Source organism: Zophobas morio, unplaced genomic scaffold (assembly GCF_036711695.1).
Source record: "Zophobas morio isolate AGI-343-1 ecotype UQ-CSIRO unplaced genomic scaffold, CSIRO_AGI_Zmor_V1 ptg000110l, whole genome shotgun sequence".
Lineage (NCBI taxonomy): Eukaryota > Metazoa > Arthropoda > Insecta > Coleoptera > Tenebrionidae > Zophobas > Zophobas morio.
Window position 1 is genome coordinate 128,816 of NW_026972215.1, and position 25,193 is coordinate 154,008.

General features: G+C 31.2%; 3 protein-coding genes and 3 long non-coding RNA genes across 7 annotated transcripts; 4 read left to right on the forward strand and 2 right to left on the reverse strand.

Annotated features, from left to right (window-relative positions):
- The first annotated feature begins 3,013 nt into the window (after positions 1-3,013).
- LOC135144877 (uncharacterized) lies at positions 3,014-3,496 on the forward strand. Its single transcript, XR_010283257.1, has 4 exons — positions 3,014-3,081; positions 3,128-3,243; positions 3,306-3,388; positions 3,447-3,496. It is a non-coding gene; the product is annotated as an uncharacterized LOC135144877 (long non-coding RNA).
- Positions 3,497-4,136: 640 nt separating this feature from the next.
- Positions 4,137-5,615, forward strand: LOC135144911 (uncharacterized). Its single transcript, XM_064077040.1, has 8 exons — positions 4,137-4,217; positions 4,279-4,380; positions 4,577-4,648; positions 4,702-4,766; positions 4,928-5,002; positions 5,205-5,286; positions 5,341-5,394; positions 5,506-5,615. The coding sequence occupies exons 1-8, from the start codon at positions 4,160-4,162 to the stop codon at positions 5,580-5,582; spliced, it is 585 nt and encodes a 194-aa protein (XP_063933110.1). The 5' UTR covers positions 4,137-4,159; the 3' UTR covers positions 5,583-5,615.
- Positions 5,616-9,635: 4,020 nt separating this feature from the next.
- Positions 9,636-13,273, forward strand: LOC135144900 (lariat debranching enzyme A-like). The gene is made up of 15 exons (XM_064077028.1): positions 9,636-9,677; positions 9,765-9,837; positions 9,903-10,048; positions 10,116-10,217; positions 10,277-10,332; positions 10,397-10,518; positions 10,578-10,663; positions 10,732-10,839; positions 10,896-10,963; positions 11,058-11,118; positions 11,268-11,392; positions 12,374-12,442; positions 12,672-12,799; positions 12,971-13,084; positions 13,176-13,273. Exons 3-15 carry the CDS (start codon positions 9,926-9,928, stop codon positions 13,214-13,216), a joined length of 1,203 nt encoding a protein of 400 aa, XP_063933098.1. The 5' UTR covers positions 9,636-9,677; positions 9,765-9,837; positions 9,903-9,925; the 3' UTR covers positions 13,217-13,273.
- A 1,973-nt stretch (positions 13,274-15,246) lies between these two features.
- Positions 15,247-15,988, forward strand: LOC135144868 (uncharacterized). The gene is made up of 3 exons (XR_010283250.1): positions 15,247-15,332; positions 15,458-15,547; positions 15,794-15,988. It is a non-coding gene; the product is annotated as an uncharacterized LOC135144868 (long non-coding RNA).
- Positions 15,989-16,160: 172 nt separating this feature from the next.
- Positions 16,161-16,724, reverse strand: LOC135144875 (uncharacterized). The gene is made up of 4 exons (XR_010283256.1): positions 16,637-16,724; positions 16,479-16,581; positions 16,286-16,365; positions 16,161-16,235 (listed from the first exon to the last, which is right to left on the reverse strand). It is a non-coding gene; the product is annotated as an uncharacterized LOC135144875 (long non-coding RNA).
- Positions 16,725-18,243: 1,519 nt separating this feature from the next.
- On the reverse strand, positions 18,244-19,691 carry LOC135144908 (uncharacterized). 2 transcript variants are annotated; one of them, XR_010283264.1, is made up of 7 exons: positions 19,575-19,691; positions 19,404-19,482; positions 19,216-19,332; positions 19,028-19,153; positions 18,776-18,957; positions 18,403-18,624; positions 18,244-18,340 (listed from the first exon to the last, which is right to left on the reverse strand). XR_010283264.1 is itself a non-coding variant. In XM_064077037.1 (6 exons), the coding sequence occupies exons 1-6, from the start codon at positions 19,684-19,686 to the stop codon at positions 18,292-18,294; spliced, it is 705 nt and encodes a 234-aa protein (XP_063933107.1). In that variant the 5' UTR covers positions 19,687-19,691; the 3' UTR covers positions 18,244-18,291. The 2 variants fall into 2 exon arrangements, 1 of the variants encoding a protein (XP_063933107.1); XM_064077037.1 differs by lacking the exon at positions 18,776-18,957.
- Between the last annotated feature and the right edge of the window lie 5,502 nt (positions 19,692-25,193).

Here is a 25,193-nt window from a genome sequence, read left to right on the forward strand (position 1 = left end):
CCATTCTGATTGTACACGAGTCAAAAGCTCGTCCAAGAAAGCAGGAACTGATTCGTATGATTCCAATTTGCTCTGCAAGGTTCCCCATGCATGCTCAATGGGGTTGAGATCAGGAGATTGCGAAGGCCAGTCTAGCACTTGGAACGACTGTAAATGGAGCCATGATCGCACCGGTAGTGCATTGTGACATGGGGCATCATCCTGCTAAAAAACCATTTCACCAAGACTAAGGCCATATCAATCCCATATCCTGGTTAGGTCATTCTCAATGATGTCTAAATACGTGCTTGCGGTGATGCTCCCTATCACTTTCTCCAAATATCCGACCCCTTTAGATGTTATACAGGACCAAATAATAATCGATCCTATGTTTGTACGTTTCCACCTCCTGGTGACCAAGTATTAGATTATCGCCGGACTGCTTCCTACACCGCCTAATACCATCTGCGCCAGATCATTTGATCTTAATCTCATCCAAAAAAATTATTTTTACCCAGTCAGAAATAGACCAATTTTCGTACTTACTCGAAAACTCAAATCTTAGTCGCTTGTAGCGGTCTGTCAAAGTGGGTTTTATTAACTTTTATGTCGCATAGAGACCAGCAGAATGCAATGCTCTCGATACGGTCGATCATGAAACTGATCTATCTAATGTTGTTTCTATGATTTTTGAAGCTTTTTGGGCAGATTCAATGGCACCCCATGTCACTTGTCGTACAAGTCGAGCTACATTCCGGTTTTTCAAGATCTTTAGATGCCCAAGTACATTTTAAGGGCGATTTGGTTCCTACTGAGCTTTGATACGGGATTTTGTGGCCTTACTGACACCACATTCACTAGCGATCTCAGTATAAACCTTGCCTTCATCTAAAAGAGATTTTACATCATTTTCTTTATCGATTGAAAGTTTACGCATTATTAAATTAAGGTCTTTAAATAAGCTATCCTTTATCACTCAAACGCTTTAAATAAAACCTCTATGAAGGAGTTATTATGAAAATTTCTTTTAAAGATTTGAAACAATTTTGCACGAAGAGGGGGTGACGCGCAAAATCGTTTCAACCGATACTTCAACTTTAAAAAGCGATAATGACTTAAGTAAGAAAGCAATTTCCCTAATAAAAACTACATGAAATAGATCTAAATCTAAACTTATATATATATATGAGGGATCAATATAACAATATTATTAAAGAGTCAAAGGATTTTTATGAAAAAATTTAAAACATAGAAATAGTTTTAAACAATGATATATGTTTTTGGCCAATCATGGACATGAGCGATTACCTGTGTTTACCACTAGCCGGTAATAACCTCTTCGCTTTATGAGGGGCACCCCCTTAACGGAAAAAAAGCATAAAATAATTTATACACCGATAATTTTCAAGTGACATACTTTTTCAGTGGGAAGAACACCCATTTATTTTTAAAATCTTACAATATTTATGTATTACTGTAAGATATCAAACCATATTTTATAAAAACAAAAAGATTAACTGAAAAAAGTATAAAAACCGCATTAAAATACGATAAAAATATATAATAAAACCTATGATTATTCAAAACCAGCATAATTTTCTCAGTACTAATTTGCATGCTCAAAACATATGGAAATATTTATCCTTCTACAGATATAAAGGAAATACTTATCTTTTTGTCTTTGAAGCTAGCTGTAAAGCTTGTCTTTCGCTGGCATCTTTGGCTATGGCTAAAAAATTTTATAAAACCTGTTATACTGTGAACCTGTAGTACGAACGAGCTATATCTCTTTCTCTAATAATACTTTAAGGAATCCTTTGACAGGTACTATCTTTTGGGTTGTATCTTTAGGTTACATTGTCATTTTGATGTTATAGTGATAATGTATCATGTAAGGGCTTCGGTGGTCGACCATCTGTTGCAACTAAAGTAACTATGAAGCTGATTAACCTTGTCATGACTCATTGCTGCTTTTGATATACTAGCTGCATTGCTATATTGCTTATTCTACCGTTTTCTTTTGAGACGACGGGTAGGTAGATCCATTGCAACTATTTTGACATCGGTGAAATGACTAAGTAATTGTAGTACTTTATCTAGAGTGAATAGTTGAGGACGGAAACTCTGGGTGTAAGCACTATAGTTTCATTTTTACAAAAACTGCATGAAAAGGATTCATTAATGAGTGATGCTAAACAGGATTATTCGCTCTTTACCTCGGCGGAAAAAGCCTAGTGAAAAACTGGTACTTTTTCTAACATTTACTAACATAAAATACCACTTTTGAGGTATTTGTACATAAAGCTAACTTAAAACCGGCCAAAAGTTTAGAGCTTATTTTTAAGATACAATATACTTGAAGTTGGTTCTATGTAATAGCACTTTACGAATAGTGTTATGTACTGGTAGATATAGATGTAAGCGGTACATAATTGAGATGTCTTAAAAAAAATTTACGTCCTGAATTCATAGCCAAATTGTATATACTCAAATGTGTGACAGCGAAAAAAATTAGACAAATATTATACTTAAAACTCTATCAAAGCGGTAATAAGGCACATTATTTAGTAAAAAAATCTTGTTGAAAGCTTTTTACAAATGCCAGAGTAAACTAGACTAACCAAATAGTATTTTCTTATGTTTGGATAAGCGTTCATTTTTATAATTAAAAATTAAACCCACCTTCAAGCATTCCTGAGGATTTTCAAAATCTTTTAATTAATCTAGCATATAATAATCTCCTCTAATGAAGGCAGTATACTAAATTTTTACAATGAGTACTAATTATAAAATATTAGCTTTAATTATATGTTGAATAAACTTCATAAATCTCCAAACTGTGACTTGTTAATATTGCCATTATATAGTTAAAGAAAGACGCTTTTTATTAAAAAAAAGTTATCCTATAAGGAAAGAGAAATTTCCATTAACTTTAATTGACTCCTTTTACTGCCAAACCTGTGGGGGGTCTTACACGTAGTGTTCTAGTTTTGTTATATTATACCCAAGGTGCGCTCCTTTATTAAAACCCAAGCTCTTTATGAGTGTTATACTTTCTCATTTAAACGTGTATAATATTAAAGAAACCTTATGTTAAAATAGGTGATGAATATGTTTGTTATTTGCCCTCTTAGTAAGTATTTTTTAGGTTTTTTTGTTTTAGCAATTCAAAAGAGTATAAAGAGATGGCTATTGTTAATTTTGTTTCAAGTCAACCGATAAAGCACGATTTTCAGACAACAATAAAGCATTGGCAGTTGAGGGGTATTACCATACCGACTAACTACCATTCTTTTAGCTATAAAATGTCTATTGTTTGTAAATAGATTTATTGCACAGTCCTCAAAAGAAACTACTTTATTCTGTTGAAAACCATTATATTAAATGTTATGATACTGGAAAAAAGAGAGTATCTACTATTTATATTACTTGCATGGCTAGATTTCTATTTACGAATACACTATTAGTCTAGCACTCTTTCCGCTCTTCGTTTTGATCCTACAGCTCTTAACGCAAGGCAAGTGATAACTAGATTGATGTTTAACTTATAAATGAAGTGTATTCATTAAGCTGGCTTTCCAATTATATTTTTATTTAAAACTTTGAGTGGAAGAAAATATTTTTTTGGTAAAGCTTTTGCCCTGCTTAATATAATTGTAACTTAAGCTTTGGCTACATTGTGGCTGGAGGCCAGTATAACCAATTATATGTTCTGGATACCCTTACTAAAAGGTGGAATTCTTTTATAGTACTGCCTACAAACTTTCCAGATTTTAAAAATTTTATTACTAGGGAATCTAATATTTCGATCGGCGGTTCTATAAATAATTCTATAACAATATACAAACACGAAAGGGAAACTAATATGCTTGTTTCTAACAACGATTTTACAATTAAAGCATTTTCACTTCCGTCTGTAGTGCATATCAGAGATATCCCTTTTTCGGCTCGTATGTTATCGTTTTTCTTAATTATTTTTAGTTTAGAAATTAGTAAGATGTAAATCATTAAAGGATATAACCTTTTTTTAACTTCTTGTAAATACCAATAGTTAAAAATTTTTTACTCTTTTTTTATTAAATTCGAGTTAAAAAAACAACCCATTTACCTCTCAAATCTAATTACTAATATCCTTTAAAGTTCGTACAAAATTAGTTAATCGTTTTATGTAAAGACTACAATGTATATATATAATATATTAAACATTCTCATGGGAACCTCTACAGCGGCTAATTATGGTAATTATATATTTCTGTACTTCACTTTCGCTTTTATTAATCGGTTGGCCGACTTTTCTAGCGGCTGTGACTCCGGACGGGCGCTATATACTTGCCGTTGGCGACTGCGCGATCGGAGAATTTTATGATGCTTGCCTTTTTCAAAAAGTTGGTCGCGTGCAAGGTCTCATAAATTTTATTGTAACGAATAACACAATGAAGTGAACAGGAATGAATAAGAATCCGTCTTAATTTTTCTCATTTATAGTAATATTTAGTACTTAAGTATCTTTTCAGTATTAAAGCAGAAGGAAATGAATTTATTTTATAATAAAGTTGTTGTATAATAATAGTGGAAAAAAATATATTTCACTTTGTAGTGTGCAAGAACGCGGCCTTCTCCTGTTGCTGGGATCACACTTCGACAAAGTTTGCCGTTGCCTGCCAGGACGGTCTCCTTACGAGTTTGCTGATCTTTCCGCTTATTACTGCGGACCTTCGTCAGGTTTTTTGTCCGTTTGGGATTTCCGGAAGTACGACGTTCCTATGAAAACTTTTGAGTCGGAGCAGGCAAGAATATGTGTGGCCGGTGTACTTACCGAGCAATGTGGGTAGCATATTAGCACTAATAGCGAATATAAATCATACATAGTTGAAGTGTAACATAATAAATGTTTTAGCGAAGAGCAGATGTTTTGGTGTTAACGAGTTTAATTTTTTTGCTTTCTTAGTCTTTCGAAAGAGGGGCTTTCAGGAGCGTGAAATTTTCTCCCTCGGGATTAGCTGATTTATTATTTTTTTCTGAGGTTCAGAATTTAAAATCAATATATATTATAATGCAAAATAGAAATTTAAATATTTTATTGTAAATATGTTAAAAGTTTATATCATACAATGAAATAAACTGCTAATTCGCTGTTAAAAAACTTTTATAGAGCAATGACTATTACATACAGTTTAAATTCTATTGAGGCCACTTTATAAATATTTTTGAATTTTTTTTTTCAGCACGAGAGTTTAGCCCACGTGGTCGATGCGAGGACTTTAAACTATAAGCAAACTTTGCGTACTGACGAAGAGTCTTCTTATAGTAAAACGTTTTTAAAAATTAGACTGTTTTTTTTATTCTTATGATACTTTGTAGATGTCAATATTGCTGGTATTTGTTTCTCCCCAAACTGCGAAAGTCTCTTTATTGGTGAATGCTTATATATCTATATTATGATTTATAATATAATAATTTTTTAAGCTCTTTCCTAATAGAAATAGTTTTTTCTCATTTTGTTTTATAAATTATATTTATGAAAAGCGACTGAAAAGTGCACTTATGAATACGTTGTTGACTTAACTCTCCGAAGAAGGTTTCCAATTGGAGAATATAACTAATCAACAGAGTCAGAACTGCTTTTACTAAAATATATTTACAAAGAAAAATAATATTAGCTTAATTATAATAAAATAAATGCATTATAAGTCTCAATAATGAAAAAAATTTACTTTAACTTGTAATAATATACAAGCCTCAGTCGAGCTAAATTATTCTTGTAATATTTTGCATTTGCAAGTGTTCGAAATTTTTTTTGTTTCATGCGTACTTTTAGGCAAATAAAATTTATACATATAAATATTAAAATAATATCGTAACTTTTTTTACGTTAAAAATCCTCTTCAAGAAACTGTTAACTTCGTATACTTACAAATTACTTAAAGATCTGAATGTACAAGTTTGTGTTGTGCGATTAGGGGAATATCATAATTGGGTAGTGCACGAGGTCATAATATATAGATAGTCTATGCAAATTTTTAAGAGTTTGCAATAAAATGATATGTTCATACACAACTTATAAGTACTTTTTTTTGTTTGCCAAAATAACCAATATTGCTATAAGAAAAGCTGAAAGATACTCTGTGGCACTCAAAAGTTTTTTGTCAGTTGTAACACTCCCTAGCTTTTTCATAAGGTAGGGAAACAGCACCCCGACTATGTTAATTGAATTACATGATTGTTGCTTTCTATTTTTAACCTCTTGTAAAGTATTTGTATGGCTTGTTTGCTAATAAATCAACTTTTTTATCTGTTTTTGTCTTCTCTGAGATTAGCGTTGTTATGTTCTGACAGCTTTGCAATATATTGTTATTAATATTTATAGTTTGATACTTTTTCAAAAAACGTATTCAATTCTGCTGCTTTTAATATAGAACTGTCTTACTATGCACAAAGTAATCGGAGACAAGATTAGTGCCTGTGTAGTCCTCTATTACAAATTGTATCCCCTCCGCTATTAGCTTCAAAATTTTCGTTTCAATAAAACCTCTTAGTATTTGCTTTGCCTCTCTCCAAGGTCCTAAACCATAACTTCTAAGCGGCTGATTTACATTTAAAGTTGTGTGAGATCGCGTTCTAGTATAACAAAATTGTAGACACCCGATAAGGTCGTGCTTCCACTAAACTGTTATTGCTTGGAGGGTATTCCAAGCTCTTTGCTTAACTTAAGTCGTATTCTTGATGCAAATTTTTTTTAATAATTTATGTAAACCGGAAGTTATGTAATTATTGTATGATAAATTCAAAGTTTAAACTTGTTGCTTGCTAATTCTTAGTTATGAGAACCTTATTAAAGCGACCGTTGCTCTTATTTTTGGTTAGTATTTTTAAAACAACTAATCATATTGCCTTCTTTCTTCTCTATTAAGTAAAACAGCTAGCTTTTTTACTAAAAATCCTTTTTAAACCTATTCCAAGAAATTTTTTAGGGAAAGTTGTGCTTGCCTTTGCTCCATATAATTACTAAGTTTAATGATAAACAATTTCCTTTAAACTCAATAGTATATATTGTAAGTAAAACCTACTTGAATTTTAACTAGTAACCAGACATCCGTTATATCTATGCATGCCTATTTGTTACGACTTAAAAATCCTTAGGATCCTATTAAGATAATAAAGCGCACCAAAATTACAATTAAAAAGTAAAAGAATAATAAAAGTATAAGGTAGTTCAATAAGTACAATTTATCATAAACGAAATAAAAATATATGAAAAGAGAAGGATTTAGACAATAAAACTGAGGAAGGAACGTAGGGGATAAGAAGTTAAAACTAGAACCTAGATCATGTAAAAGAAATGCAAGACGCACTTCACTGTAAAAAATATGATAAGAATCAAGAATTTCCCTCTCGGGCGCAAGCCTTTTATCTAAGAGTTAACCCCAGGATACATGAAAGTTAGGTGTTCGAGGTAAACAACATGTTCTCAATTGTAACACTTTTAGAGTAAAACTGAATATAAGTATCCAGTAGCGGTAAATATAACCTTGCCGTCTATCACAATACCATTGGCTTCATACCTTTGTAATAGTCCACTCCACATCTTAACAAAATTCCTTTAAGGCGTAGTTTTAACTTTTATGAGCCATCGTCCTTTACTCTGCGAGACCGTGTTGTAAACTTTTAAAAGCCCACCGTCTCCTGAGCTCCAGACGTAAATATTTCAAGTATAAATATCACTAAAGTAGTTGCTACTTTTAAAATTTTGATTCTCTCATTACATAAGTGCTTTACTTGCAATTTTAGAGAAAAAAAGGTTACTGTAAAAGAATCGAATTTTATCTCATAACTTATATTGCTGTTAACTTCACTATCTAATTAGAAAAATAATTTTTTTAAAGTGAGTAATTCCACCAAAAAAGGAGGTCGCTTTTCATTATCAAAAACTTTGACTTGGACCCTTTGATGTATTTTTAGGTTTTCCGTTTGACAAAAATTTCTTTTTTCTGACAGCCTCTTATAATCTGTGTAAGTTCAATTTGTGTCGCTCTAACTGTGCCGGAAACCAATGCAACATTCTTGGTATTAATTTTTTTTTCAGAAACTTTATTGTGTTCGAATAGTTGCCAAAAAATGATGTTTCTATTTACTTTACCAGCCTTTAAATTGTATATTTATCACAAAGTTTACATAAGTCATTTGCTAAGCTAAGAGATATACCTTTTGATCCATTGTTTACTAGTTTTTTTAGGCTTTATAGCGTGAAAGATGATGCCAAACATAATATTAGTTAAATAAAGTTTAATACCTTGATAATATTTTCAAGCAAAAATTATATCCGGTTAGCCTCGTATGTAGTATGATTCTTGCTTGCGTTCGGCCTTTAATAATTTAGCGTTAGTATTACCTTGGTCATTTTTTTTAGTCTGCAGCTGTATACCCACTATCGGGTTGCGAGGGGGGGTTCTTGGCACGTTATAAGTTGGGGGGTGATGCTTTTAACTCTACATATGTAAACCCAAATTATAATTGTTGTGCGTCAACGAATTTTTTGTCTAATATATTCTTCTGTGTTCTATTCTAAATTTCTTTAAATATAAAATTAGCATCTCCCTTGTTTCTACAAAAGTTATTTTAACCAAATCTAGGTTTTTTACGGGCCAAGTGCTGTGATAGCCCAGATACGCCAGCCCAATAGGCTTATTACAGGGGCCGTGTTAGTTTACATTAGCTCTTCACAAATATTTATATAACAAAAATTCTCGTCTTAAAAGATGTAAGAAAATAGTAGGTGGCAAAAGACATTAAACTGTCTTCGTATAGAAGAAAGAACTAAATATGGGAATTCTGTATTTAGGAACATGCCGAGTGATTTTGTAGTGAATGTCTTCTTGTCTTGATAAAAATAAATATTATATTATAAACTCTTGTGAGTCTCATAGAGATTATAGAAGGCCTTTACTTCTCAAGCTTTCTTTTCCAAGAACGTAGCCTTTGCTTAGTTTACTTACCCTTTCGTCGCCTCACATCCTTTTTTTATTTAGATATTGCTAGGTGATACAAGCAGGGTTTCGTATGCTTCAGATCTCTTGTATTAATTAGTAAGAGCGAAGCCTATTGCTTTTAATTATAATAAAGACGAAAGACTGTTGTAGAGAGATAGTTGTTTTTCTTTTTAAAACATGGTTTGGTTTTACCCTCTGAAAGTTTTTTGAACGGTAAATGAAATAAAGGGTAACTACTTTGTAAAACGTTTCCTGAATATTATATGGGATAGATACGTGAATTATTTCATATAAGTCCTTGGAGATTTTAGTAATTTTATTAACACCAAAGGTTAGCTAAAAATTTTTCAGTGTAATAAATAAATATATCAAAAGCTTTTAAATTATAAAAAATGTTTTTTATTTTTGACATAAACCGAGCGAGAAAATGAAAAAAGGGCTTTAACGTTACAACATAATATTTAAGAGTAAAAAGAAAGTTGTGGAGAAATAAAAACCTAGTAAATTATTTAAGGTGGCAAGGGATGGTAGCTTTAAAGGTTTTAATCAAACCGAAGCACGCGGTAGATAGTAATGACGTAGAAAAAGTACAAATGAACTTCTTTTACAACTTAAAACTCCTAAAATTACATGGGGGGGGGGGAAATTCCATTCTTTCCAAATGCAGAACTTCACAAAGCAAGCAGCGTATTGCGCTTAGCGATAAATTATGTATATTTATTTTCGTTTACCAGTAGACTGTATCCTTCTATGTCTTCCTTCACACATTTTATTTGTATTTCCTTCTTCCTCCGCTAGCTTCATGGCTTGATTATTACTTTCCAGTTTGAACCTTGTCCACATTTTATTCACGTGTCCTTAACTTATTCCGGTGTAGTTACTCTTCTATTTTGTTAATATTAAAGCTATTTATCTTTTTGTTTGTAATAACTAAAGAGCGCGAGTATCTTTTTAAAGTCATGAGAGTAGTCGTTGAAGGTTGTTGTCACGGTGAACTTGATAAAATTTATCATACAATAGAGGAAATTGAACAAGTTATTCATGATAAAATCGATTTATTACTTATATGCGGTGACTTTCAGGTTTTTTTATACTTCAATGGGCTTATTTTATATACATTACTTTTTATTACGCAATCATTATTACTAGGCCGTGAGAAATCAGAGTGATTTAGCGTCCTTGGCTTGCCCATTAAAGTATCGCAAAATGCAAAGTTTTTATAAATACTATAATGGGACTATAGAAGCTCCAGTTGCTTTTTTAAAATATTTCTTACTTTTATTATATTTTTTTTAAAGTTTTTTTTTTAGCTCTTAACCATCTTTATCGGCGGAAATCACGAAGCTTCAAACCATTTGCAAGAGTTGTAAGCTTCTTTTATTATAATTATATAGTATTTCATTTTTATATTTATTTTTATGTGTACATAGATATTTCGGTGGTTGGGTAGCGCACAATATATATTATTTGGGATCAGCTGGTGTTATAAATGTTAACGGGCTCAGGATTGCTGGCCTTTCGGGTATATACAATTCGAAGCATTACCACTTGGGTAGAATTATAAATTATAAACTATAACATTAAAGTCATATGAAGATTTTATTATTGTAGGGCATTACGAAATACCGCCTTATGATTCTGATGAGCTGAGAAGTGTTTATCACGTTCGTGCTTTCGAAGTTTGGAAGCTAAAACAAGTTTATTATACTTTATTAGTGAATTTTTTGTATTAGTTTTTTAAATAATTTTTTTTAATTTCCCATAGCTTTCAGGTCGCATTGATATTGTTCTTACACATGATTGGCCGCGAGGTATTCATTATCACGGAGATGCTAAAAAGCTGCTCAGGAAAAAATCTTTTCTAACTCAGGAAGTATATATTAAATTTTTCATTTCTGTCTATAATTAATAAATATTTTTTAATGCAAGCTTCTTTCCAACACACTCGGAAGTCCGCCCAACGAAGAGCTGTTAAACTGCTTGCAGCCTGCTTACTGGTTTTGAATTAGCATTCTTTTTATAAGCATTATTTAAATTTTATATATTTTTAAAAAAAATTTTATTAATTAAGTTATTTTTTTTAATTCGAAGGTTTTCATCTCATATGCACGTTAAATTTCCAGCTATTGTTAAACATCAGCATCCAAAAGATGTTAGTAGATATATACTTTTTATAGTTACCTTTAGCTCTTCATCAATTAATCGTTTAATAATTAGAATTAAAATTTTGTTTGTTGATTTTTATTATTGAAAACTTCTGTAAAAGTAAAAAATTTTAAAAGTTTTGCAATTTATTTTAAGGAAAGTATTTTAGAAACCAAATTTCTTTCACTGGATAAGTGCCTCCCTCAGCGTGACTTTTTGCAAGTAATTGATTTTCCTCAACAACCGAAAGGCCTTCAAAAGTTTGCTTACGATCAAGAATGGTCTTAAATTTTATTTAAAGTTTACGAAAGTTATGTAGTTATTAAGAAAATTGCTGTTGAATTTAAGAAAACAGTTATTATTCTTATGTTTGTGAATCTGAAGGATTAAATTAAAAATTAACAAACGGGAACTCTTTTGCACCGAAAAATTTAATTTTTCATATTTACGTAATGCCTTCAAACCTTTTTTTGGCGCGTCAACCAACATTTTACAACAAAAAAAATTATTTTATTTTTCTAAGAAAATTTTTAATGATATATATATTGTTGTTATATTATAGTTTAGGCTACCTTAATTGTTTTAAAAATTTGAAAGGTACTGTAACTGAAGTTAATAAACGGAAAATTATATCGCACAAAGTAATTAAACTCTGTTGATCCCAACTTCTGTCTTATAATAGTTAATGCCTTTAAATATATATCTTTTTTTTGGCGCGCTACTCAACTTTTTACTTACAATTATTTTACAATTAACTTTTAATAATGTGTATATTGCATTCAACTTTGTTAAGGTTACTATAATTTTTTTTTATTTTTTAAGAAGTCACAGTAAATTAAAAATTATAATTGGCAACCTTTTTAGCAAATAAAGTAACTTTGTAGCTCTAAACTGTTGCGTAATTATAGTTTTTTTTGGCGCGTTACTTAACTTTTTACTATGAAACTTAATTATTCATTTTTAAATAACATTTTAAAAATATTATATATATACTTTTAGTTCTGTAATTGTTTTCAAGTCTTAAGTTTACACTAAAATTAAATTAGCAAACAAAAACTTTATCGCAAAAATAAGTAAACTGTGTTAGTTGATGCCTTTCTTTTTTATGAAACATTTTTGGCGGTTTGAATAAACCGCCTTTTTGTTTTTAGCGTGTGATATCGACATTCATTAATAAATTTAAAATTTTTTAATAACTTTTTATAGTATTTTCTATTATTATCAATATGTCGTTATTAAGCTTTTACTTGTTATTAAATTAGGCTTGCCATTACCAAACTTTCGCACCGCTATTTTTCCACTGCTCGGAGTTTAGTGCCGTTACCAGAAAAGTGCCTACTTTTTTGTTAATTTTTTTTATTAGCTTATTTTTAATATTTACATATAGTATTCTAATATTAGAATTATTAAAAATTTTATTTATTATAAGTAGAAATTGGACATATTTTTATTTAGCTTTTTAGTAGATTTACGGTCTGTAGTGAACATTTTGCTTTACGAGTATATATATATATATTTACGTAACGTTTTTCAAATACTTTTCTGTATTTTAAAATTTAGGCTCGACCGAGAAGAAATAGAAAAAATACGAGATTTGTATAAGGAAAGTAAAGACCTTCAAATTCCTCACAATTTTGTTATAACGGAGGGCAAGTACGATCCACTACATCCAGACTCTCCCATTCAGAGTAATAATATTGAATAATTTTAAGTAGCCAAAAAAAAACTTCTATTATTTTTTTAGTAATTGTAAATTTTAACAGAAAATTTCAATTTATATATCAATGTAGCTTTTTAAAAAGAATATTTTGTTATCAAAATTAATCTATAAATTATTTATTACGGTAATCCTCTTTGAGAACCTTTAAAGGAAAATCCCCAAACGACTGCTTTACTAGAATTATTACAGATTTCAGGGCCAATTTATAATTATCATAAAGAACGAGAAACTTCGAAGGATTTGCCTAAAGAAAGTTATAATTATTTTTTTTTAGTTTTTACTTATCGATTATACTTGGAATATGGTAATCCTAACTAAATTTTTAACTCGTTATATTTTATTAGAATATGCTAATCCCGACGAGATTCAACTTGAGAGTGACTGATTCTTTAACTTTGCCTGTTGACAACGTTGCGAGTCCCGCTGTAGAATCGCTCGCGTTTGTCAGCGGTTATAGCCAGTGCAAAGTTTTTTTCGTGCTGAAAAAGAATAAAATTACTATAAAAATATTTTTTTCGGCATTCCCCCTAGCGTTGAATTTTTTAAATATAGCCACGTGCTATTTAGCTTGTAATAATGTTTGCTATGAAGTATTAATACAAGTACATCCTCTTTTTGCGGAGAATTATTTCGTAATTTTTATTTAGATACGAGTCGTTTTCTTGTTTACCTTAAGAAATGATTCTAAAGTTAAAGTAAATTAAGTTCATAAAGATTTGCGAAAAAACTTTTTTTATCAAATAGCCAGAAATTAGAGCTGAGGTGATTTACGCGTAGAAATTACCATCATTGCGTAACAGCGTTTGTTATGACGAGCAGCGACGATGGGAAAGTTGGTACTAATCGATAAAACAACGTTAATTTTACACTAATAAAATGATAGCCATTTGAGTAAACAACGCTGATTAAAACTAAATATATTTTAATACAAAAATTTGCGGAAAAAATCTTTGTAAAAAATCTAATACCTCGAAAATGGCTGGTTAATAATGCCTGTAGCTGCACCTCCTTTTTCCTTCTCTTATGCTTTTGTTTGGTTATTAATGCAATGCTGCTTGGGATATTGCCAATAAAGCGAGAAGGCGCACTTCGCGATGGGTAAGACTATTGAGGCTGCTGAGTTGCATCGCCTAAGAAATGTGTCCACGAAAGAAAACAAAAATTTAGGCACGGTTGTCAACAAAAGGCTTTTGGTCATGCCGGGATAGGAGCCCTAACCTCTTTGAGTTGTCTACAGGTGTATTTTGCATTCGTACCGATACCGACCTTCACCGCTGCTCTTTCGCTCGCTGCAGGATTTTTTGAATGCTCTGCTTTCCTCGTTGTTGTTCTTGCAGTATTTACACAACATCCCATCTTGTGTACTTGAGCAACACGCATTCTCTTTACGCTGACGGCAGAGCAAACGATTCGTTCAGGGATTTTAGGTTAACACATCTTTTAGGATGCTGATTGGAAGTACTTACATACCGGTAACGCGGTTTAAAGCAAAATGTATATCATGCCTTTTTTTTTCCGGATGAAATCAGGAGGGTTACTTTGACACCATAATTTCTACGCAAACGTTGTGGCGAAAACCGAAGTAATGACAAAACTGGAGAGAGAAGTGCGCCGTTGATAAACAGCTGAGAAGCTTCCGATCTACCACTAAAAGCCCCAAAAAGGTGCAACGTTACCAACACTTCGCTTAACATTTACATCATTGATTACATGGAAACAATAGAACAACTAAAAATAAAGACATAACACTGGCAGCTCATGATAATTTAATCAATGTGATTTAATAGCAGAAACTGTTCGTAATTACCCCCTATCGAGAAAAATAGGCAAACATCTTCCGTTGGCTCGCAATATATAGACATACCTTTGAATCGCAATAATTAAAAGTTTTGAAGCATAAACATATTATAAAAAATTAACTTTACCCAACTAATATAAAATATACTGATTTAACAGTTTAGCTAGCAATTTTAAAGCAATTACATTAAATAGAGGGCTAGAGATTGGCAGTAGTCTTCTTTTCCTAACGAAGAGCTATGCTGGGCTTGTTAACGAAATTGGGCTTAATAAAGGTCGTTTCTAATTCTAACGTAGCGCGCTTCAAGACATGGAAAGGCTCATTCTCTAATATCTCGAAAAAGTAGAAATCTAAAAGTTAAAAAAAAAATTAATAGTAATATATTTTTTTATACGCAGACACGACTATAATACGTGTTGGAATTGCAAAGGAATATTTGCTTCCAACAATATTTGTCCCTTTTGCAAAAGTTTGCAACCCCCTAAAGTTTACAGCTCTTATTTTGACTTATTAAATTTGTGCGAAATTCTTTTTTTTTTATGTATTAAAGTTTCTTTAACTTATATGAATCCTATATAAAAATGAATATTACCTTCACTCCTACAGAAAAACAGAGTTTGAAATTGACCAAGATCTACTAGCACAAACATATAAGCGCTTACAGACATTGTTTCACCCTGATAAACTTTTAAATAAACCTAAGGTTATTTTACTTTTAAATAAAATGTTATTTTTATTATCTTTCTTTTTACCCTGATAAACTTTTAAATAAACCTAAGGTTATTTTACTTTTAAATAAAATGTTATTTTTATTATCTTTCTTTTTAGAAGGAAAAAGCTTTGTTAGGGTTTGTGTCTGCAACGATCAATGAAGCTTATACCACCTTAAAGGATCCTTTAGCGAGGTCACTCTACTTGGTACAGTATACTTGCTCACACTTTTGCTCAAAGCTTTTAAGTAGTAAAGATTTTTATTTTGCTGTCAGCAATATTTATATTTACATCTTTAGTTTAGTTTATTGTATTAATAAATTTATGAAGACTATTTTAAATAAGTAAACTATTAAGTTGGAAAATTCGCCTATATAAAAAAAATTACGAGCACTTTCAATTCTTTAATCATATTCTGATAAATTGGTTTTTAACTAATTATTCTTTTCTTAGTTAAAATTAAAAGGTACTGAAGTATCTGAACATGACAAACTTAATGATTCCAAATTTTTGGGTGAAATAATGCAATTAAGCGAGGACTTGCAAGAGTGCTCCTCACCTGAGGAGCGATTATTCTTGGTAAACAAAATTATAAAAGGGAAGGAAAAAATCATGGACGAATTTAAAACTGCCTGGGCCAACGGGGATTTAAAAGTTCTCGCTACTTAAAATATGTATTTAATAAATTGAAATTTTTATTACTAACACTAGGAAGCTAAGATGGCTGTTATAAGATGGAAATACTATAACAATTTATATAACAATATTTAAATATTACATAAAATAAAGCGTTTTTTTTAAAACTTTGAAGTTTTATTACATCTATAGAATCTTGTATTGGTTCTTTTCACTTATCGCAAAGATCTGTAAAATTTTATTCGAAGGAATTTAAATCCTTTATAAAAAAAATTATTAGTATTCTTAAGGAGTTGTAGTAAAAAAAACCATCTCAGCCGCTTTGAGCGTGTTTTCAAGCTTAACAATTTTGTTATTAAGCGTTGACAGACGAACCTTAATCGCTCTGTCTATATTAAAGATTAAAATAAGTATGTAGCCTTATAAAATTTAAATCTCGTTAACACGTAAATGAGGAGGATATTAAAAGAGCAAACACACAAACAACTTGAAAGCTGAGAACCGATACAACTTAGATTCTTGCTTAAACTGTAAAGACACGCAGCTAAACGCTCAGAAAGCATCTCCTCTTTTTCTTTCACTATTATGATATTCATGATAAAAACCTAAAATTAGCTGGTATATAATTAAGGCAAGTCACACGCTATTATAACAAGGAACCGAGTTTTTATAACGTACGATCCTTGAACAATAATCACTCTTCTTCGTATGTAATAATGCTTAACTTAACTAAAACTTCTCCAGCGTTAAAACACTAAAATGTTAAAAGAGAAATAGCCACTTTTATTACAAATTATAAACGATAAGAATTTTATCTAGGAAGAGCAATTTAAAAAAAGGAAAATTAGTAAAAATTGAGCACCGCTGTAAATTACTAATTAACTTCCGTTAGTTAAGCTTTAAATTCGAGGGCACTTTAAGATTCGAGTTCAAGCTCGGTTTCAGGCTTTTTACTTTTCACGATGCCCCCTGTTACTTCCCTACGAAATGTTATGTATGGTTATTGCTGTCTTCATTGCCACTTTTAAATCTTGTCGACTTAGTATTTCTTCTTACTACTAACATGACTACACTATTACCTTTTTATACCCTTGTTACTTTTAACACAAAATTTCTTCTATTAACACACGTAAGAGTACCTATTGATGCGGTATTGATCCTTTGGGATTTTTAATTCTCCAACTATAGTTGCATTCTAATGTTTTTTATCAACTATCGTAGAAATTGACTCTTCTAGTGTTTTAAACAACCTTAAAGTTGTAGGTTAACCTCGAACCTTTAGCACAAAATCTAGACCTTTATAGTGCTCCTTTACTCGACTCAGTCATAGTAAAAATTATCATGTTTGTTACTAGCGATGAGAGGCCATACCTATTATCCCCTAAAAAATATTATCTCTTTTTCTGAATCGGTTCACAATTCACGTACGGTTGTTAACAAAGGGCGTTAATCTAAGTGCGGCGTGACGTCACACTGGCTCGTTCTCAAGAGAAAACAATTATAGAGCCGTTGAACTCTAGACAAAAGACGGCCATAAAGTGTCGAGGCAAAGATGACTTCGCGATCTCTCGATCAAATTAAACAAAGCTGGCCACAAAAAAAAAAGTAACGCCCCAACTGGGCGTTGTCAATCGTGAGCAACATAAACTTGAAGAAAATAAAGAAAGCAACAGAGTTTAACGAGTTAAAATACAAAAAGCTGCAACTTTTGCTTCGTAACTTTACTTAGACTAGAAAATTATGTAATTTCTATATAAAAGAATACATAAAAAGAATAATTTCTATAACTAGCCCGAAAAGAGAAAGAATAGTATAACCGAAGAGAAACAGAAACAAATCAAACTTAAAAAGTTTAAATAGTAGTAATCTTGCACATAAATAAGTGACCCGTGTTGTAGCCAACGACGCTACAAAAAGAAAATAACAACACGAGCGAAATCTGTACATGGCGGTGTATTCGCAATTTAACATATTAATGCGATAGTAAACAACTTCCAACCTAATAAAATTCAATAAATTCTGTATAGTTTGTCCCAAAAAAAATTAATAAAAAATAGGAAAAATATAGAGATGTAAGAAAAAACTTTAAGTAGAGGAATAATATACTTTATAAATTTTCGAGTTTGTACTGTAATGCACAAACACGAAAAAAAAAAGTATTCTTTCAAAAAAAATTATTACGCGCCATTAAGTAAAACCTGTCAAAAAAAGATGACCAACAGTGTACGAATTCTCCGTAATAAAAATCATACAAAAAATCCCAATTTTATTAAATAATAAAAACGAAGTGCGCTTAAATTTCTCTAGCAAATAGTTCAAGAACGTGAGCATGAACGTGAACGTGAACGTGATCGGCTAACGGAACTAAAAAAATCATCAATAAAATTACTTCCAGTACTGCATAATTTTCACTGGAAACTACTTACTGCTTGCGATCGCGATCGCGATAGCGACTGCTGCTGTAGCGACTGCCTCTGCTATAACGCGGCGAGCGGCTGCGACTGCGCGTGCGACTTCTGCGGCTATAACGAGGCGAACGCGCACGAAATGAGCTTCGAGACCGGCTTCGACTCCGCGAAGGACTGCGAGATCGGCTTCGTCGGCGACTAACACTTCGGCTGTTACTGCGCGTGAAGCTTCGAGTTCGACTAGATTTAATTTAAAAAATATTGATATTTTGGTTATATCAATATAAATTATATAATTTTAATGTCTGAATTTTCTACCAACGACAATACCGACCGACTCCCAAGTTGAAACGGATCAGGAACTAAAAAAAATCTAAGAACCATTACATACCAAAAGACTGGTCCCATCCAATTCCACTAATTTTTCATTCCGTTCTCACATAAACTTATTATATATTATATCCTTTATATTAATCCAAACATTTTCCAAGAAGATTAATTAAAATCTGCCTAATCCGTCCTGAATAAAGAATATTCCAGTAAATTTACAATCCTCCTACTGTCCAACCCTCTCTTTAAATGGTTTATTCAATAACTTAATAAAACTACAAACTCCCGCATAAAAAAGGAACCGAGAAGATACCTTCTTGATCTCCCTCTATAACCTCGTCGGTAGCTGTCACGGCCTCTGACGCTTTCGCCACAGTTTCGAGCTAAGTGTCCGGGTTCCCCACATTTAAAGCAATTCCCACTACGGCAATCCCCGCTCCTAACAAACAATATTCATTAAAAAGTTAATAATATAGTTAACTAACATTGAAATTCAGATACCCGACGGTGTAAGGGCAGTCTCTAGCCCAATGATCACTCTCGTTACAAACAAAACAACGGTCACCAGTAGATCTTTCTCGGCGGTGGCCTGAGCTGCGTGAAAGTTCAACGACAATCCTAATAATATAGAGTTGATTGAAAAATTTCAGTTTTTAATAATAAATAACGTGTTAAAAAAAAAAGGAAACCTTTGACCGTCAAACTTTGTATAATTTAATTCACGAATGGCGTCGTCTGCATCTCTCTGTTCCTTGTAATCAATAAAAGCTGTAGCAAATACACACTTAGAGTCGTGTACATACGAGGTCTCCAGCGTTGTTAATAATAACTTATATACAGAAAACATATAAAAAATGTACCGTATCCAGACTTTAAATCGATTTTTTGTATGCTACCGAACTCAGAAAAATGTTTTTCTAAATCACTTCTTCGTACATTACGAGATAAGTTACCAACGAAAATGCGCGACATAGTAAGCAAGCGAGGAACGTGGAAGAAAAAAGTACGCGCGTGCAGTAAAAAATTGTGGTATACGTTTTAGCCCTAATTAATAGTATCGTTGGCTTTAGCGTGAGTGAGGTGGTGTTTACCTCCACTCCTCCTGCACCTCTTTTTCTAAGAACTAATTTTTAATAAAATTATTTATTAATTTATTTAATTTTTTGAGCTCCAAATGAAATTTAATGTTTTATAAAAAGTATTAAGGCAGGTACAGTTCTGTCTTCTCTTGTTTATTTTGAATTTTTAATCTTTTTTATATATTAATTTTTATTACTTTTCTTCACTGTATTTTTAAATATTGAATTTTTTTCATTAGCTACAACTTACCGAGCTTAAAGTTTTATATACACTTAAATAGCGACTTTTGCTACAAACTAACAAGAACAGTACGTTTTAAAACTGCTTAGTTAGCCTGCTTTTTAAAAATTATTGAAAATGACCTAACGCTATCGCTGTTCTTACTTTTATTATATACATAAATTTTAGTTTTTAGTAAAAATATATAGCGTTTCATAGAAGTTATTTTCCTTTATTAGCGCATGACAAGTTAAATTTATAATAAAATATTATGTTGCAAATTTATGTTCTTCAGGAATTAATATTATTTTTCTTTGGTATTTTTTCCCTTCTTTTTATAAGATATATTTTAAAATACTATACTATTAAATTAGAGTGATTTTTTTATTTTAAAACAAGTACTTATGGAACTTACTCTTAAAACATTTTTAGTTTCGAAGTTTTTAATAATTATAAATGGTTTAACGCTTCTACTGTGGTTTTTGTAAAGGATAACATTTAGGATTTATTCGCAAGCTTAATTTTTACGGTGATGCGATCCATTTTCAGATAACATTCTATAAATCAATTTTTTTAACTGCTTTAATAAATATACTTAATTATTGCCGGTTTTTTAAAAAAAAAGAACAACTTAATGAGTCATTTAATTGCAAGGTAAAAGAAAAGCTATAAAATTAATTTTTACTAAAGGAAACCTTTCTAAAATTTAAAAAGAAACGGTGAGATTAGGCAATTTAAAAATGCCTTATTTGCATATTAGCAAAAAAACTTGTATTTATAAATTTTTTGGCTAAAATATATATTTTTTGCGACAAGAGATTGCCAACAGAAATATTTTTATTGTATTTATAAACTATTTTTACCCAGAAAGAAACTGATATTGACAGGCATCACGCTGTATAGTTTGCTATATGACTTTCCCTCACGTGACTATGGTGCAATGTTTAATGCATAAGGCGAGTGGTGCGGAGCGTCTTTTAAAGATTAACAATTTCGTAGAAAAAACGTCAATATCAGAAGGGTAGAAAAAAGCATTAAACATACTATGTTGTTACTGCACTCTATTAAGAGCATAGAAGAATAATTCTGTTGTCTAATCTTGGTCGGCGGTAGTTTATAGTTTACATTTAAAAGGTCCCTATCTCTTATTTGTGTTGACTAAAAGGTTTATAGCCATTAAGGTACATATATATTGTAGCTAAGGCATGTTTGATAATTTGAATTTGGTTCTTTTGTTTTATATAAATTTAGTTGAAAAAACTTATTTAATAGCTTTTATTCCCCAAAAAAATCTGGCTGTCTGCCATATGATCCCATGAGGCCGAGATTTATATATGTAAAGAGTGTCGCGTCAGCAGAAATAACCATGATATTGAGTTCACGCATCAGACCTCTTAACTGCTGAACTACAACTTTTATAACAGGGCCTGTTTAAAAGCAAAGAAATAGGCCACCTTTTCTGCATGTGCAACCTGCAAATTGATTCAAAAGTGTTAATAAGATATAATTAAAAAATATTTAAAATATGTATTATCATATCCTTATTTATAACGGATTAACCCTATTGAAAAGGTTTATTTGACCACTTGGACTTAGATTTTTGCTATATTTCTCGATGCTTAAAAAGGACTCCTAAGTTTTCGAAGTAGCGGCTACCCTTCTCGACCGCAAATGGGACCATGCTTGATAGAGAAAATCTTAAGCATCCGTTACGTCTACCTCACTATATAACTAGTAAAAATCAATCTTATTTTCTAATCTTCCCAAACTATCATGATTTTGATAAATTTGTTACTTAGGGACCTCCTTAGTTACCCTTTCAAAGCGTATCCACAACTCCCCTTCAACGCTTATATACCTTTCTAATAGTTCTAAAAATCGTGTTATATGTCTCTTTTTAACAAATGAGACAGAGTGTGATCACCGTCATAGCTTTATAACAGGGATTAACAATTACAATATCACCGCCATTTACCTATCCCCCTACTAGTATTTCAAACCCCCATTTTTTGTTAATCTTCCCTTTTTAGTCGTTTTGTCGGTCTCTGCAATACCTACTTACTAAGTAATACAGTTATTATGCTCCAATTTGGTGCTGCTATAAACTATGCATTTAGTTCTACATACGTTTTCAGTCAGCTGTTAATAGGTCTAGTTCTCTCTATTATAAGACGCATTAACCTACTTGAGATTTTTTTTATCATTCAGTTATAATTAATTAAATGATAAATTAAGAAGTGCAAATAATACTGTTAGCCTTGCTTCTTTGGCCGAGTCCTTAATAGAACTATATTTTGTTTTTAAATTTTGTGGTCCATTAATTTTAGTCTCATTGTTTTTAAAATCACTGCCACTACTGTTGCAGCTTGAGTCAAGCGCTTTGTCAATATTTGTCTATGATCACTCGGTTATATAAGTTCCTATCCCATATAAGCAATATCCCGATAAAATTTATTTTAGTCAACATTAAATAAAACTTTTGAAAAAACCTTTTAAGCAATGCAATGAGCCTTGCACTGCAAATGAACGCCACACATATGGTATAAAAAATGCTGCACTTTCTATGGCTAAGTTAAAAGTTTAAACTTTGATAATATACCAACTAATTAATATGAAATGTTATAATATAAAATAAGTTTAGCTGTCTTTATATTCGTTATGGAGGTAGTAAATTAGTTTTGTTTCAACTATTGACTTAGCGGAAAGTTAGTCTACGTAAAATAATTAACAAAACTGCATAAAAAAGTTGCGTTGTTTTAAAAATGGTGACTTAAAAGAGATTGTAAGCAGTCAAAAATGTCTCGAAATAAGGGAAACCTACAGTGCTATCCATTTTTTCTTCGCCTATTCTCCGCACTATATTAGTAGCGTAAATATTTATTTTCTTTTAAGATAATTATCGCAATTTTGAAAAGGTTAGAATTATAAAAAGAGAGCTATAAACTACTTATACAGAACAACTTCAAATTAATATTATATGTAACCAGGACAACTATTAGCGGTGTTTTAAGAAATTTTAATTTCACTAAGACGAAGTTTGTAACTCAAAACAAACAGCTTCAGTAAGTTTACGAAAAACACAAAAAAAAGTGGTTAACAAAAAATAGTGCCATTCTTGTAGACATGTACGAGCAGTTAGAATACCAGGATAATGCATTCTTTTGGGTATTAGAAAAGTTTTACAACTTAATTATGCTGGTGCGCGCACCTATTTAACTCCGTTTTTTATATAAAAACATTTGCTTAAAAGGCATTGATAAGCAAAGTTAGCTATAGCAACCAAACTTTTTTTAAATGTATTGAAAAAATTTAAGATACTTAACGGCAAATGTGATCTTTACGAAAAAAAAAATTTCATACCTGATATTTAATTGATAGTCTAAGTTAATTAAAAACGCTCGTTTTAGAAAAAGATGTCACAATTAAATAAAAATGTTTTCTGCTAAACTTAACAGGATTAACTTGTTCTCATCAAAAAAAACTTGAAGCAAAATCACTAATTTCCAAAATGAATCTGGACGTGCACCTAAAAAAAGAAACTTTAAGCTATTAAATAACGAATCCAATGACTTTTTTTTTGTAAAACGTTGCATTAAAATATACTTAAACTTTTTTTTACTCACTAAATTTTAGTCATGCCTTTATTTATTATAATTTACTCTATTCTTACGGTACATTATAAATAATTTTTTATTAAGGAGACATTTTTTAAACTCTATTATTAGTTTGCTCCTGCCTTACTTTCAACGAATTTCTCACAATTAATGAATCGCAAAATCCTTACACTTTCTGGTAACAACTGTTTTAGTATACCAAACGATGAACGACTTAAAGTCTCTCTGCGGGTCTACGAAATGAACTTCTTGTTTCCAAGCCGTAAAGGACATCACTTTTTCTGTTTAGCTTCTGCTTTACACCTAGCATTATTTATTTATTACGTGAAACCATCGCTTTTGGTGGAGGTAATAGTTTGCAAAGGCCAGAGTTATTGAGATGTTTTGTATAATGAAAAGTTTAAACTTGTTATCAGGGAATTTGCTGGAGTAACACACGCAGAAAAAAGAAGGGAAAACCATCTGAACTTATATTTTAATGTTTACTTTTGCCTTTTCACTGTTTTCTTTTAGGTTTACTCACTAACAGAATTTTTTTTAATTCTAAGAGGTAATTTAAAATTAAACCACACAACACTCTAATTATAAAAATGTTTAGTTGACTTTAATTTTTTTTTAATTTTACTTTTTTTTATAAAAACCCTACCACTCTCATCCCTAAAGTCTTTAGTTGAACAAATTTGGGGGTAGTGGTTTCTTAGTTGTAACTTCATCGGGGGGGCTTTTCTTGAAGTGACTGAATATTTTCTTCCAAGAACATGACATTTTCTTTACCATCATATGGTTTTTCTTTAATGAAATCGAAATTCCAACGCCGCTCTTTTTCTTTCAGGATTTGGAATTCCTTGTCAGCTAACCATTCTAAATAGTGTGGTTAAACTTCCTCCTTTACTTCAATTAAATTATGATTAACCGGCATTACAAAAATTTTGATGAAGAAAAAACCTTTTTAATTTCGGGCATGCCTTTTTATTTTTTAAAAAAACTATTCATAACCATTTGGGCATTCCCTTAAAAAGGAATTTTAAACTTTGACGGCCCTTTACTTCACGCTCCCGACACGCTCATAAACTTAAAAGTTAAAGTTCTAATAAGCATTAACTGTAGCAAAATATTTAAATTTTGAAGTTGTTTCTACGATTGCATATGTTTTTATTTTTCCAGACTTCATAATGTGCTACTCTTTTGGTCAACCGTTAAACGTTTTTAATTAAAAAAATTTTCAATCCTAAATGAAATATTTTTAGTGAATAAACAAAAGTACACAATCTTTAAAAGTTTACTTTCTTTATCGTAACTTTTAGTTTGCATTGTGACCTATCGTAAGTTTTTTGACGTAAACGTGGAGAACCAACAGCGCTCTTTAGAAGTGCTAGCTAACAAGGAAAATCAAAGTGTTGAAAGGAAAAGAGCGTTGTAGGAATTTTAATTTTTTAAAAGAGGAACTAAGTGTAGCTAAAGAGAAAATATTTTTCATTAGGAAAAAAACATTTAGCTACTTCAAGGGAAGATCCTCCGATGTAGTAGCAATTAAGAAACCGCTTCCCCCTTTTTTTTTTACAAATA

What these genes read in the sequence shown, in the direction of transcription:
- LOC135144911 (XM_064077040.1), top strand. Translation starts at nt 4,160, where the DNA reads ATGTATATATATAATATATTAAACATTCTCATGGGAACCTCTACAGCG. An exon ending in ATTTATTATTTTTTTCTGAG is followed by an intron (nt 5,003 to 5,204) that starts GTTCAGAATTTA and finishes TTTTTTTTTCAG; the next exon opens with CACGAGAGTTTAGCCCACGT. An exon ending in TGACGAAGAGTCTTCTTATA is followed by an intron (nt 5,287 to 5,340) that starts GTAAAACGTTTT and finishes GATACTTTGTAG; the next exon opens with ATGTCAATATTGCTGGTATT.
- LOC135144900 (XM_064077028.1), top strand. Translation starts at nt 9,926, where the DNA reads ATGAGAGTAGTCGTTGAAGGTTGTTGTCACGGTGAACTTGATAAAATT. An exon ending in AATCTTTTCTAACTCAGGAA is followed by an intron (nt 10,840 to 10,895) that starts GTATATATTAAA and finishes TTTTAATGCAAG; the next exon opens with CTTCTTTCCAACACACTCGG. An exon ending in TCCAGACTCTCCCATTCAGA is followed by an intron (nt 12,800 to 12,970) that starts GTAATAATATTG and finishes ATCCTCTTTGAG; the next exon opens with AACCTTTAAAGGAAAATCCC.
- LOC135144908 (XM_064077037.1), bottom strand. Translation starts at nt 19,686, where the DNA reads ATGTCGCGCATTTTCGTTGGTAACTTATCTCGTAATGTACGAAGAAGT. An exon ending in ACAAAGTTTGACGGTCAAAG is followed by an intron (nt 19,333 to 19,403) that starts GTTTCCTTTTTT and finishes CTATATTATTAG; the next exon opens with GATTGTCGTTGAACTTTCAC. An exon ending in CGCGATCGCGATCGCAAGCA is followed by an intron (nt 18,341 to 18,402) that starts GTAAGTAGTTTC and finishes TGATTTTTTTAG; the next exon opens with TTCCGTTAGCCGATCACGTT.